At 41.2% G+C, this 15,767-nt stretch overlaps 1 protein-coding gene across 1 annotated transcript in view; it reads left to right on the top strand.

Annotated features, from left to right (window-relative positions):
- The window catches only part of myo10 (myosin X), a 155,569-nt gene that overhangs the window by 38,834 nt on the left and 100,968 nt on the right, over positions 1 to 15,767 (top strand). The window contains exon 2 of the mRNA XM_042429034.1: positions 7,070 to 7,168. Within this exon, the coding sequence (XP_042284968.1) occupies positions 7,070 to 7,168 (99 nt within the window). The remainder of the gene's footprint in view (positions 1 to 7,069; positions 7,169 to 15,767) is intronic.

Raw genomic sequence — 15,767 nt, 5'->3', positions numbered from 1 at the left:
GTGAAGACGTGGGACAGTTTTTTAATGATCAACTTTCATTTACAGCATCAAAGATACATACAGTCTAAACAAAGAGCAACCTGTATGATGTTACATATGAGGAAGAGATGCCAAATACCTAAAGTGTCTTTCTGATTGACGTGTCTGTTGTTAGGACCAGTACTTAAATCCCAAACCAGTTTCTTCACAGTCTGTTCCTAGATTATGTTGCATCACCTTTTTTGCTGAACAGTGTTTCTGTGAGGCAATGCTCAGTGAAAATGTAGTAAAAAGTCAGTTTTCCTCATACAGTTTCTCAATCAGTAGAAAATCCTCCATGTGTTGTATTGTTTTTTACTGTGTGGATTTGTTGGAGGTAATTGCGTATTTTTTTGTCGTGTTTGCCTAATAGACAGAAAAACAATTCAGTTTCAATTTCAGCATCAGAAAGCTGTCCCTGAGGTTTTCTGTTCATATTCAAGATCAGTGAGCAGACTGCTGAGCTGTGAGAGTAAAATCTGCACACAACGTCAGTTTAAAAGTTTGTTAGCATTCTACAACTACAGCTCCCATGATCCTTTGCCTCTGGCACGCTGTCAAATCCTCATGGGAGATGTAGCTGTGTCCACCGGCTATGTAACCGCTTGAACTTCTCTTGAACTTTATGCATAAAGCTTTGATCCAAACTGTATTTTTCTGCCCTAAGTCTATTTTTTTTTCCTTGTGTATTATTTGGCGCCTTTTTAGACTGTGAGACAACAACAATACTGTGTCACATCGTGCACATGCACACGCCTTTAATCAAATCTTGGTCACAAAAGACGCAGCAAAGTCACAAACTTCTTTTTCTTTTCACCACCATCGTTTTGTGTGTTTTCTCCCTCAACTTTATTCAGAAACTGCACTTATGAAATGTTGCACCAGACATTGTATTTGGTGTCATTTCATATCGTATTGTGATTGGTTTGTTGGTAGCAGCAGTCACATTGTGAGAATTTCTGACAATGTAAGAATTTTGTTGACCAGTCTCATTGAGATCTAGATCAGTGTTTGGAGTTGACGACCAAAGATCTCACCACATTTCTCTCACCATTGTCAACTTTTGTCTCAGACAGCAGATGATCACAGTGTAAGCGGCCTTTCAAGCTGTGAGCGTCTGAGTCCACAGCAGAACAGATCCGCTGTCACACTGACAAGAGGACTGCAGCTGTTGCCGTTGTGCCGCTTTAGCTGCGCGGCTGGTGTAGACGAGGTTAAAGTTCACCGGTGGCGACATGGTCTTCAGACTCTCGGTAGAAAACTGGACCGGACTTCTGCTGCCTCGCGAGATCGTTCCAAACACTACTGCGTGATTTCTTCATAAACTTCAACCTGAAGCCTGCAGAATACAGACTGCAGCAAACAGTACCAGTTGTTTGCGTGATCTGTCAGAGAACCAGCAGTTGTGTTGAGTCACAGTTTTATTGCACAAAAAAAAAAAACCCTCACAGGCTTTCCCATTGAAGGCTCTGATAGAGAGGATGGCTGTGGTCGAACACAACGCTGTTTGTTACACAAGGAGGAAGTGGAATCTCTCAAACGAGACAGCTGCTCATTCCCAACCCCGCTGGCGTACGAACGCTCCCAGCGCCGCAGATCCTCGTTCCCCCAGCTCCTCCTCCCCCCCCCCCCCCCCCCATCCCGGCGTCCCGCAGAGAGAGCATTAGCCACACATGTCGAGGTTACGCAGGGAAAATACACGCAGGGGAAGGGTCACTGCCTCGGGTTTGGCTCCCAGAGCTTTCAGGGCGGGAGGTTTGTGTTGGTGTTTTGGTTCTGGCTGGGAGGAGGTGTCAGGACGGAGATAAAGGCCAGAAAAGAGCATCTCTCTCTCTCTCTCTCTCTCTCTCTGTGGACGATTGGCACATGTGGATGTCATGCAGCGGTGGGCTAGCAGACCTTAAATCTTTATGGATCTGAATGAAATAAAAACCACATTTTTTATAGACTGTATGAGGTTAGGGTTCAATATCAACCCAGAGAAGCACTTAAACTGCTTTGAGCTGATCTCAAAAAGCTCCCATGGTCCTGATTTTACAAAACGATAAAGGTAGCAGCTCTGGAAGACTTCTCCACTTTGATTTTGGGTCTTTATTTGAGTTTTAGTGTTGGTGCAGTCTGTCCTATCAACATCTATAATCCTTGTCAAAATACTTCCTAGAACATGATGTCTGCCCTCAGAAAATGATTGCTGACATAACAGAGAACCCAAAACATCAGGGTATAAGCAAGCCCAACACGTCTCTTCGCTAAATCCAAACAATTTCGATGGAATGAAATGAACCTAAGCTTCAAATTAACAACACTTAGAATCTTGATTTTTTTAATTTCCCCCAAATATAAGTACCTACACTGACGTCGGCCTTCGTCTCAGCTCTGCGAGATAGTTTACTCAGGTTTAACTGGAACGAGAGGCTCAGAGGTCTTACTGGTGCAACAGCTGGACCTTGATCCACAGCTCCCAGTCCCACATCGAGACTCTTTTTCCCAGCTCGTGTGTTGACATTAGCTCGGCCGAGGCCCCCCGCTCTCCTTTCATGTCTCTGCTTCGGTAGAAAATCCGTGTAACAGCAGGCAGTGGATTATGTTTTTTATTTTTCGTACTTGATTGAAAAGTTTGTGTTTAGGAGGTTTCGTGACGTCTTTGGGGGTTTTTTTTGTGTGATTCCTTGGTGGTCGCTGAATTTCTAGAATATTATAGGATTTGTTTTTTGTACGCAGAGAAGGTTTTGTCAAATAAAGTTGTTAAATGCTTTGATTTGTTTATGATGGAAAGGTGATTTCACAGACATCTTTCAAGCTTCTCCTGATGATGATGATGGTTTATAGTTAGTTTGATGTCTCAGAAACATCTAGACAACAGATTTCAATCATATTAGATGGAACGTTTGGCTGTTGAGCCACAGAACGAGCTCTTTACTTTTGGCTCATAACGTCTGAAACTGCTCAGCAGACGTAGAAATACAAAATATTTTTTTCTTTGGAGAGATAAGCCAAGATTTCTTGCACATTTCATTTTATTTTCACCAAATTTGCCATTTGGACGCACCCAAAAAAAGACTTATTCAGTAGTTTTTTGTTGTTTTCATATAATTGGTTGCCAAAGTCTTATAAGAGTGTACTATAGCATAGCATAAACTGCCATAACTCATTAACACATTGTGCAGTTGCAACCAAATTTAACTCATTTGTGCAGTTACGATCTTTGTGCAATCCTGTAAAATGTCATGGCATTACGTATAAAGGTAACGGCAACATGATGACTTTAAATAACTTAATCTTTGTCAAAGCTCTTATATTCTCTGGTGAGGTTTTCTTTTAAAAATCAAGGCCACCAGCAGCCAGTCAGTATAATCGTGACTTCTAGCGCTGATTAAAAGTTTCTCTGTTGTTGTTGTTTCTAATTTCCTCCATCTTTTTTCCATCTATTAACAGATTTATGCACCTTGTGTCTCTTCAGTCCATCGGATAGCAAAAACAAGATCTTTGATGTTCAGAGTTCAGGCAATCAGTGGTGATGAATGAGGGAGAGGAGGTGATGCAGAGGCCCAGTTTAGAAATAGGCTAGTAGCTCTGTGGGTCAAAGTGTGTGTGTGTGTGTGTGTGTGTGTGTGTGTGAGAGAGAGAGAGTGTTTGAGGGGAGGGGAGAAGGAGTGGATTAAGGGAGGAAAGAGGGAAAGCACAGTAAGATAGTGTGGTGCCTCTTTCTCTCCCTTCAGCAGAGAGGGGGCGGGCGGCACACGCTGCACACAAAGAACATGTGTGTGTGTGTGTGTGTGTGTGTGTGTTGGGGGGGGGGGGGTCTTTGGTAGTGAAAGAGCCTTGAAAAGTGTGCCAGAGGGAGGAGGGAGGGAGAGACCCTTCTTTCTCCTCCTCCTCCTCCTCCTCTGCTGCTCCCCACCCAAACTTGATGCGAGCGTCAGATTCCTCTAGTCGTGCACATCAGGAATGTCCATATGGTCCCGGCTGGTAAACAGCACACGCCTTCCCATTGTGCACGTTACAATAGAACATCTTCCTTTGTTTGCCTCCTTTTTTTTTTTTTTGTAGCATCAAAGAGCCAGACATCAGCCTCTGTCAACATCACAGAAGTTTTTTGTGTATTTCTGTCTGATTTACTTGTGAAAATGTTCTATTATATTTAACATTTTTTTTAAAGAATAATCACCTGAAAAGACCAACTGACTCTCAAGACTTCCTGTAATTCTTTAAGAGCATCTCACAAATATAAAAGGCTCAATAATTTCCTGAAACTGCACTGCGAACGTTAGGGAAGCAGAAGAAAATAGTTCTTATTTGGGGCGGGGGGGGGGGGGGGGGGGGACTATTTTCAGCGGCGGATGAATCCACATTTGCTGATCTAGTGAGTATTTCTGGCAGCGGGACGGTGATTGTAGGGTCGAGTCCAGATGAACTACAGCGAGTGTGTTCATGGTGATGAAGGAACTTGTTACCCGCAGCAGCGATGTGACTCACTGATGTGCTTTTAATAGTTTTTATTGGACAACAACGGAGGTCTACCACGCAGAGGAACAAGATATTATTGTTGGGTTTTTATTTGTTTTTGTGGGATTTATTGGCAAGAAGAAAAGTATATAATATCACCAGACTTATCTTTTTTTTTTTATAAAGTAACCTCATTGCAAGAGAAAACAAAGCAGAGGAACAGACAGACAGTAAACATACAACAAACATAGTTCATAGCATATGTAAAAACGCCATTAGAAACAGTTATAGACATCTCTAAAGGCGTTCAAAGTTGTACGTTTAAGATCATCTTGTGGGATGAAGAATCCAAGTTGTAAAATGTTTTATTATTCATTTTCGTTTAAAAAGATTCAGAGTACTGGAAGCAAGTCTTTCCGAGTTCAGTATTTACCTGTGGGACATTGTCTGGCTTGAGATCTGGACTGATGAACAGTGGCTTTAAAATTTGAGTTTGTTTTGTTGCTCCATTTGTCGTTGCTAAAACACCAACACACAGTTCTTTAAAGCCTGAAGAGAAGAAGAAGAAGAAGAAGAAGCGTAGTCAGCCTCGTGATGCTGTCTACGGTTTTTGGTTTTACAGGTGATCTGAATAAAGTGCAGAAATGGCGCCAAGTATATTAACAAAGTCAAGAAAGACCAGTAGTTTCTATGTCTGGCTGTGTTTTGTGTGTGACGAAGCCAACGCTGTCCTGGGATCAAACGATGACTTCCTTTATGAGTTTCCTCTGAGCGTCAGATTTATCTCTCCCCGGGAGATCGCGGGAGACTGTTTGAATCGTGCAGTTTCCCTCTTCAGAGAGGACAGCGGAGGGTTTAGAACAACACACGGCCCCCCCTCCGTCTGATCCAGTGCTGACACTGCAGACCTGAGCTTTACCCTGCATGTGTGTGTGTGTGTGTGTGTGTGTGCGTGCTTTACTCTAAATCCATTCATACGCCGACTTTTTTTCCCCAGCCAGGTGCCCCCCCTCTCTCTCTCTCTCTCTCCGCCCCACCAGTACGACTCAGTCGGAATGAGAGCTTGTGGGTCAAAGGTCGCTCATATGCCCGGTTCACAAAGAGGAGGGGGCTTTCTGTTCCGTGCGTCCCACAAAAGCGCAGCGTTTGTTTTTCCCATTAGCATTAGCCTGTCACGCTAATGAACAGTGGCACATGTGGCTATGCGATTAAGAGGGAATCCACTTCGAGGCCCCCCCCTTACCCCCCCAGTCATATTTCAACAAGGGGAGCTTTGCAGAGTTTGGCGCTGCTAGTCTGAATCTTCTTTGTAAAGGTCAAAATCTCCTGAATACCATCAAATAACCTTTTAAAAAAGTAGGAAAAGGGGATAAATGGAATTATTTTGATACTATGGTCACATCCAAAACCAAAAATTATGAAAAGACTAAGAGATGAACCACCAAACATACAGTAAAACTTCCTAAATTCCCCAAATTCTCTGCTAATTCTCCATGAACAAAGCAGAATGGGGAGACTGTAGTGATTAAATAACCAGCTGTAAGCCGTGGGGGTGGGGGGGGGCTGTGGCAACCAGCAGCAGTAAATTGGACAGGTCAACAGGTATAAAAGTGTTTTTCTGACTCCGCTCTGCTGACGGTCAATAAACATGCAGCTTTACTGGCCTCCTGCTGCAGGTAGAGACTTCTGAAACCCAACACGTCTTCTGGATAGCTGAGTCCCTCCTATTGGCTGGAGAAAGGTTGATGCTGTGGTAACGCCATGGCAACACTATGGAAGTTAATACAGCTTCCTGTCGAAAGCGAGCCTTCTTCAGACCTCGTGACATTTAAGAAAGTACAAAAAAAAGTACTAAATTATATCCAGTTTGTAAAAATAGATTGAGTTAACATGTTTTAAAGAAGCAGAAGCTGTCGAAAGGTTTTCTTCATAGTTTTATCGTCTCATCCAAGGAACAAACTTTAAGATTTACACAGTTGATTTTTGCATGTTAGAAGCTTCAATAAATATTATAAGTATTTTAATTTAGTTGGTTTTCTTGTCCTCTGGGTTCTGCTTTTCATGAAGGCCTCCTTTATCGAGGCTAAACTGGTGAAACTGGTTAGCTTCTTTGCCAGTTTGCTGCTTGTATCAATACTTTGATGAGCTTATATTAAAAAATAATCATTTATATTAATAATTTGCTTCTATTGATAATGTATAGTAATAATTGTGGTGATGATTTTGACTGTCTGGGGCTTGTTTCTTCTGTGTTGGAGGACTCTGGAAGCTAAAACCAAAGACAATAATGATTTTTTAAGGTCATAAGAAAAACAGACGTCTGGGTTAAAACTACATCTGTGTTTTTTATATCTTGGTTACTTTAAACAGATTCTTTTGGAAGCATTTCATACCTCAAAGTGTAGTTTTTTACTGCTGTTTTTAACCTGATATCTAGATGCCTTTGACCTGCAAATCACCAAAGTCAACAGATGCTCAGTCTCACTTTGAGATGTGTTTCCCACCCTGAAGCACTTCTGTCTACACTGTTGACTTTGGATTAACATTCATGAGTTGTGGGTTGATTTCAGTACTTAAACAGATTTTTTTTTTTCTTCCTCTGCAGGGCGACCGGGTGTGGTTACGGGAGGATGAGCAGTACCTCCCCAGCACCGTGTCCTCTTGCTCTGGAGGTGTTGTTGTCTTTGCCACAGATTATGGCCAGGTAAGACCTACGAAACTCTGCTGTATAACTCCTTATTTTACTCCCAGTGTTCATGCTGCTTTCTGACTGGTCCCTCTGAAAACACATAACTTGTAAAAGCAATTTCATCCCATCAGAACCTTCATCCTTCTTTTTCAACGCTTTTCAACCTTTCCAAAGAACCGTTTACACAAACTTTTTCCTCCATTTTCATCTGCATGGACTTAATAGTGCTGAACATTGCATCAACATATATACAACATCACTCAAGCTGCATGTATTGTTGCTAATTCAAATATTGGGACCATGTTTTTGATGTTTAAATTGCAACTTAATTAAATTTGTGAATTGTTTTAATGCAATAAAGCAGAAAAACAACCAGTTGCACAACAGTAAATAACAAAAAACAACATTTTTTGTTGTCAAGTAAATTTTATTTGAATAGCCCAATATCTGGAGAGGTTAGAGGTGGAAAAACTCCCTAAAAAAACCTTTTAACCGGGAAAAAATGAAAGAAACATCAGGAAGAGCAACATCCTCCTCCAGGATGGACAGACAGAGAATAATGTAGATGTTGTGTGTGCAGAATAGACCAGATAGCAAAGTTCCAGACATACAGCATGGAAAATTATATATAGATTGATAACATATAGGAAGGATCTGATTGGGAGGATGTTGTGTAACTTCCAGGTGCCTGAAACATGTGACCTTCCTCGGATTCAGTGGAATTCAGTCGAAAATAACTTTTAGTCCATAACATAATTGATTAAATTAATTTCACTCTCCTTACAGTGAGAGTTCCCGTCTTTCCCAACTCTCTTCTGACAGATTTTTTTTTTACTTCAACCTCCAAGAGAGCAAAGGCTTAAAGAGGTCTGCTCATAATTTGGGATCAGCTCAAGATTGGGCAAATCCCCCTAAACCCCATATGGTTCAGCATTACCTCTTTGATCCATGTGTTGTCAAAACAGAGGATACAGAAGAGGTGAAGGGCATGTCGAACAGCGGTCACAGCGGGGTGTTCTGTGTGTTTTTTGGGTTAGTTATTAAAAATTAAAGATGGATATAGGGAGTTTTTGAGGTGAGGGTTGAATGAAAATGTTCCTCTGTAAGGTGTTAAACTCCACACAGGTTGACTGTCTGTTAAGTGTGATGAGGACAAAGAGAGGTGTGTGTGTGTGTGTGTGTGTGTGTCTTCACACAGCGGGTGTCTTTTGCTTTTGAAGCTTTTGCTTTGACTCCAAACATTCAATCGATCACGTGGGAGACAGAGAGGACGACCAGCATCGTGTCGGGTCCACACACACACACACACACAAACACACACAGCACGAGGGTTATATATGTGCAGCTCTGTTATCAGCTGGTTTACGACTCCTTTGTCACACCGAAAGGACACTTTAGATGTGAGTTTGTTTAGAGGTGTCGAGTCACACTTCGGTTATATTGCTACTGAAGCTATTCAATGGAAAGTAGCTTTTAGATCCTATAAAGATGCTAAATTCTGAGTGATAGAGACACCAGTTGTCGACTTTGGCGCTCGTAAGTGATAGTATCAGAGAAGAAGTTGTGGCAGACCACAGTCCAGTCCAGTTCAGGCTCCGTCCTGGGTTTTTTGATAGTGGTGGGAATAGTTGTGCTGAGCTGAGCCGTGACCGACCACAGCCACTGCTGGCACAGTACGAGTGTTTTTCCACTGTATAGCATAGCATGGCAACGTAAAATAAGTTGTTTGGTAGGTGTGCTGGTTTGCAGAAAACAGGGACAACATCATCTGTCTGTGTTTTCCAAAACTGTTACAAATCACAGTTAAAAATAATGTTTTATGATGTGATATGGTTAAAGTCGGGTTACGTTAAGGCACAAATACTGTCTGTGGGAAAACGTTACATGAATCCTGACCAAAAAGTGGGTCAGGGACTCTCTAAGGATGTGTTTTGACATGAAAATATCCTTTTTTGGGATGTTGCAGAATTCAGAAATGTGCTTAATGTGTGAAATCTGCACATACTTTATCATCAAGTCTGAAATGAAGCTTATATTTGTGTTTACTTTGCAAACCGCCACCTATTCTCCCATTGAAAAAAAAAATCAGGCCACCGAACAATAACCTGTGTGCCATTGGGGTGGGATTTACTCTCCGCTACCCTCCTGTGCTGACAGCTTTAACAAAGACTTCCTGTGTGGACGGTGAGCAGCCAGAGGGTCACTACCAGAGGACGGCCAGTAAATGATGTGAGCCGCTGAGGGATTTAGGGTCATGTTGAGCCGACGTATTGTCCAGAAGATTTACTGGCAGATTAAGACATTCTTATCTCCTGGCTGCTACTCGCTCAGAGAGTCTGCTGGTCACTGAGGATAATGACCCTCCACACCAGTTTACAGCTTCAACTGGGAGGATGTTTGGTGCTGTTGTGTAGAGCTGATTGAGCACTTCAGGTGATTGACATCTAGCACCACCGTGAGGTTTTGGGTTTTTTTTTTTTTTTTAGCTAAATAGCTCAACAACTTTTGGATGGATTGTCATGAAATTTGTGTTCAGATAACTTTCTAATAACATCTGACTGACTTTTCATGTGTGTAATGCAGTTCCCATCAGACACAGCTGTATTAGTCGACTGTCTGAAACAAACAGACCTGAACACACGTTGTCCTTAATTAAGTTCTCTTAATTAAATAAAATAAAATAATTTTCTTCTCTTTATTTCTCCTCTCTTGTCTCTTTTTGTCTCTTGTTTTTTGTTTCTTCTTTTAGTCTTCCTATCCTTTTGTCTTTCTTCTTCTATTGTCTCTTTTTTTTTGTTTCCCATTAAATAATTTTCCTCTCCTCTTTTGTCCATTTTCTTCCTTTTGTCTTCTTATCTTTTCTTTTTGTCTCTTTTCTTCTCTTATTTTTGTCTCTAATCACAAAATAGTTTATTCTTCTTTTCCATTTAGTCTTTATTTTGCCTCACCATTCTTTCCTAGTCACTTCTCTTCTTTCTTCTTCTCTTCTTTCTTCTTTTGTCTTATTTTCATCCTTTTGTTTCTCCTTTTTAATATGTTACTCCTCTTATTTTTGTCTCTAATCATTAAATAATTTTATTCTTCTTTCCTGTTTTGTCATGTTACTTCCTTTTGTCTCTTCTTCTTTGTTGTCTCTTCTTTTTGTCTGTTTTTTAAAATCTTTTTTCCTCTCGCCTTTTCATTCAGTCTCGTCTTGTTTAATCTTTTTTTTTGTGTCACCTTCTCTTACCTCGTCTCTTTGTCTCTCATGTTCTCCTCTTGTTTGATAGTTTCTCACTTTTTTCTTTTCTTTTATTCTGTTCTGTCTTTGTCTCTTCTTCTTAAGGTCTTTCTTGTCTTTTCGTCGTATCTCTCGTCTCCTCTGCTCAGTTTAAGTCTTAATTTTCTTCTCATATCTTGTAAACAACCTTAATAACATCATTGATAATCATGTATTCATAAATGATGTTTGTTATTAATCCAGATGGACTGAAAGATTTCAATTTTCACTGTCACAGTCCATCGGTTTAAGGGCTTTAGGCGTATTAGTATTAGCTGCTTAAAATCGATTTTACTCCAAGCAACGAACTACAACGAGACGAGTGTTTGGATAGAAAGAGCGGGATGAAGAAGAAAAGACACAGGTTCAGTTCCTGAAGCAGACTTTATATTTAGTTTGTTCCCCCGAGCAAGACGCTGAACTCCAGCTGCTCAGTGTGTGTGAGCTGCTCTGGGAGAGTCATGAACTCGTGATGTAAATAAGTGTGTTTGCAGGCATTCACGTACAGTAAAATATGTGTGTTTTCATGTGAGCTTTGAGCATTTATCTTGTATGAGTGTCTGTCGTGTGTGTGTGTTTGTGTGTGTGTGCAGTCATGTGTGGAGATGTGTTCTTGTTTGTTATTGTGTGCACTTGGTCACACATGCAATTATGATCTTTGTTATTTTGTGTGTTTGTGAGTATTATGTGTGTGTTGTCATTCAGATATTTATATGCATTGGTAGGTGAGTGTGTGTGTGTGCATGTTTTTATTACCTCATCGGGACCTTTTCAGATATAAACACAGACCTTGTTGGGACAGGTAGTCCTCATGTAGACCACAGCCTGGTCCTAATGAGGTCCTGGTTAAGGTTTGGGTTTGAGGTGAATGAATGCAAGTCAACGCAGTGTCTTAACAAGGATAGTTGTGCAAACTTGTGTGTGTTTCTGCCGGCCGTCTGTTCAGTGTAACAGGAGACGGACATCACCTGTTCAGCTTCACAGCAGATGTTGCTCTTTATGAGGGAAGGCAGGGCCGACCAATCACTGATGAGCACCATCGCTATAAGCCCCACCCACTGCAGTGTGTGTGTGTGTGTGTGTGTGTGTGTGTGTGTGTGTAGTTTATATTCTCATTACCAATAGTTTACACTGTATGTGTCTCTGAGTGTGTTGGTTTATGTGCTCTTTATGTTAACATATGTAAACTTATATTTATTTCTATATGTATGTATGTTAAGGCGGGAATTTACCATATTGGCCCAAATTTTTGGAGAAAGACTTTTTGAAGATACGACACACTTTCACACTCATTTCCCTTAGATACTAATAATCCAATCAGAAGAGAGTCCTGCATCCTTGAAGTGTTTTTCTCCCATAAAAGTGAAATTTCCATTAAAGCAGAAACATCTGTGTAGCTTGTCTATCAGTCTCACACCATCTCCTGTCAAAATTATTTTATTTTTCAGACGGTCTTTGTGTGTTTTTGAGCTCCTCGTCATGTCTGACATCAGTAATTATTGACTACTAGACAGATAATTGAGTCTGTCAGTCGGTCTGTTTCTGCAGTAAAGACGTCATCAATCATCCTGGTGACCCCCTGATGTCAACTCTGGACCACCATCCAGCCAAAATGTCAAATCATATCATGATACAGCATCGATTCTCAAACAGTGGGCCTTTACTTACCTCTGTTTGAGACCGTTATACTGTAGAAAGGTCTGTTTTATGAGTATATTTTATCATATTTTATGCAGAAACCTCCCTGTTTACTTTTTCTTTTGTTTCTGTTGCTTTTTTTTTTTTTCATTATAATCTCCTCTGAGTCCCGTTATATACTCACCACTGAACTGTGTTTTTATTCACAAATCCCTTCTGGTTCTAGTTTGCATCTACATTTCTATCATTTGTGTAAAGCTCCTGTAAATAAAACTCAACACTCTCTGCAGATGTTTCACATTTAAAGGCCTTCCAGCAGCTCTTAGGGGCATAATCCTGGGAGGGATGTTATTATTATGAAACATTAAAAAAAACAGTGGAACTGATTGGAATTAAATAGCGTGTGAGGATGTGGAGTCACGTATTTGCTAAATCTATGAAATCTCATGAGCATAATCTAATTTTTTCAAAAACTAAACATTTTGTGCTGAGCAAGACTCTAAGAATTGATCATGAAACACTTGACTATGGTGTTTATTGCAGCCTTGAGAGGGTAATATGTCTGCTTATGTACAATCTGTGTGTGTTTTTATGGGGTTTTTTTTAATATGTGAGAGTTAATTTCGTTGGGGGTCGTAGAGTTCCTCTTGTCTTGATCGGGTTTCAGTGTTTTTGACAGTGCAGACAGTCTCCTCCTCCTGAGCTGACTGCAGGACAATGCAGCGGGAGATGAATGGTGATTCAAATAGCAGCTGCTTCTTTTGAAGATGATGATGTTGTGGGGAAGAGGAGGAGGGGGGTAGGATGGTTACCTGTTCAACTCTCTGATGGAAAGAGCGAGGGGCAGTCGGAGGGGAGGAGAGGGGGGTGAGAGGGCTCAGTTTTCCCTCCTAACAACACATAATGAACAGTTTCATTCCTCCTGCTCTGACAAAACTGATAGCTGGCATGAAAAGTCTCTAGTTGTTATTAAATCTCAACGAGGCGATTAGCTCCCTGGAGCTTTTTCAGTTCTCCTCTGAAAGAACTGCTAACCTACCTGGAGGAATTCCATCAGTCTGGGTTTTCAGACTGGTCCAAGTGCTGTTTTCTGAGGCTACAAGGATACGATTGTGTGGCAACAATGACCCTTAATGAGGACAAATTTAATGCTAGTTCACACTGAAAATATTTTCAAGAAGATTACAAGAATTTTTAAGCCAAGTTAAGGTCATTTATGCCCCTCAAAATCACAAGTTTGTCCCAGAGGCGTTCCAATCTGCAGCAGCAAACAGTCATTTAAAGGGGACCTATCTTTCTTTTTGTGATTTTTCATGCTGCTTTACAATACCAGTCAAAAGTTTGGACATACCTGCCTATTCCCTTGAATGAGAAAGTGTGTGTTGGATGTCTATGTAAAGCATCAAAGGTGAATGTAGGATATGTAAAATTGCTGCCTGCAAGACAAAAGCCAGGGCTGATGCTTTGTTTGCAGAGTAACCTCTACTTCCCCATCGAACTGCCATCATGTTATATATTGACATCATTGTTTGTGGATGCCTACAAATGGCCATCTGTTGTTAGTCTTTGGTTGTTCATGTTGTCCACTTCCATATTTTGAGTAGAAAACAAGCAAACAAAAAAAAGAAGTGAAAATCCTGCTACTATAGTTTTGTTTACGTAGCGTCTGGAGTCGGAGGAAGCTTCTTGTGAAGCTGACCAATCAGGACAGAGTGGGCTCATCGGGAGGGGGGGGCCTTAAAGAGACAGGAGCTAAAACTGAACTGAGGGGGCTGCGTAAAGGGCCAGTATAAGACAAATAAGGAGTTTTTAACTGTAAATCCTGCGAAGATATTCAGGTATAAACAGGTACAAACTAGTTTTTTAGTGTAATGAAATATAAGTAATGGACAACTTCACTGCAAAGGTATGGAGGGAGTCGTCTAAAATCCATATTAGTTGACTCCTTCCTTTGTCGTCTAATTGCTGAACATAAATGAGAATTCACTTTCCAGATCCTTTAAAGTAAGAACAACAAACTTTATCCTGACTGATCCAAGAACAGAGCCTGTTGATCCGTAAGTACATCAGTGACTCCCCTCCTCCTCCTCCTCCTCCTCTTCAGTGATGCTGTCTAATGGCTTTGTTTCATAGAGATTTACTCCTGTTAGCATCTGTCGCTAGGCTTAGCACCCGGGCCTCATGGCTTTGTTTTCTGGACGTTGGACCCTCCTCATCTCCACAAAGACAACTGGACCAATTAGAAACCTAATTAGATTGAAATCCGCAGACAACCTGTCCTCCGTTGAAGGCCTGCTGAGGCGGAGGTTTTATGCTACTGACACTGTCCATGACCAGAAGAAACAGGAAGACAGATAGCATCCATGTTTAGTGTACTTTTGAGCTGGGCCCCTTGGTTCCAGCGACAGCTTGTATTTGTCTCTTTCCTGTTTCTACATGACAATGTCCCCATGACCAAACCGCTCCATTAAGGAAATGGTTCTCCCAGTTTGGTGTGAAAGAACTTGACTGGCCTGCTCAAGTTGCCATGAGTGGATATTGTAGGAAAACTAATAGAAAACATTGACAGAAGGCAGTTTTCAGATATGACCAATAGAAACATTTCCTTATGTTGATTAAAAACTCAAATATGGTGGCATTTCTTTTTTGATAACATGTATTTAGCAATGCTAATTAGGTAAACATAATGTTGGGTTTTTTTCGTGAAGAAAAATTCTTGAATTAGATGATTTATCCACCTTATTTAGATTGATTGAAGTAACAACTTGAACCAAGTCCAAGTGTCTAGGACCAGCTGAGCAGGTGAAGTGATCAGACAGGTGTAATGTGTGTTTACAGCAGCTGACTGTCCTCACCAGGACTGCAGGACTGACTGCACGTGTCTGATTGTTGACTGTAAACGGTGATTACATTGAACTAGTTTAACAAGTCAATTATCTCCCTTTTAACTGTCTTCCTCCCAGTGGATGTAACTCGTTTCCTGAAGCAGATAGGTCCAATATTCAGGTTAGAATAACAGAGGACATTACAAGAACACAAAATGTTATGATGACCAGGGATCTATAAACTTTAAACTTTTTTATTTTCAGGCATATCCAGTATTTGGTTCAAATCCAGTTGTTAACACCTGGACAGACAGACAGCAGTAATAAACCCATCAGGGTTGCGAACGCAGCCTTGATGACACCCTGCGGAAAAGCCTCGATCACATTTCGTGCGTCTGAAAGATGTTTCTGTGATGTTCGGTTTCCCCTAAAGCGTCACTGAGGCTGGAATGTGAGAAATGAGGCCTGGCAGGATGCTGGGTTGGGTGGGAGGGTGGGAGGGGTGGAGGGGGTGGAGGGGGGATTATGGGTGTTAATGTGTATGTGTGTGTGCGTGTTGTGTGGAGGTCAGATGTGATTGACTCTTCAGACAGAGACTTGCTGTCTTCAGGAAAAGTCGCCCCGAGCTGCTCGGTCACAGCGGGTCATCGACCAGCCGCAAACAATCCCTGAGTTCAGCGTGTGTCTTTGTGTGTGTGTGTGTGTGTGTGTGTGTGTGTGTGTGTGTGTGTGTGTGTGTGTGTGTGTGTGTGTGTGTGTGTACATTTCAAACATTTTGCTGATGGTCTTAGTTTTATATATATATATAGTTACTTAGTTTTGTTATGATTTGGCGCTATATAAATATAACTATAGTTATCTCAGGGCACTTTTTACATAGAGCAGGTCTAGA

Source organism: Thunnus maccoyii, chromosome 12 (assembly GCF_910596095.1).
Source record: "Thunnus maccoyii chromosome 12, fThuMac1.1, whole genome shotgun sequence".
Lineage (NCBI taxonomy): Eukaryota > Metazoa > Chordata > Actinopteri > Scombriformes > Scombridae > Thunnus > Thunnus maccoyii.
Note: the sequence above shows the minus strand (reverse complement) of the source record. Positions and strands in the feature narration are given on the sequence as shown.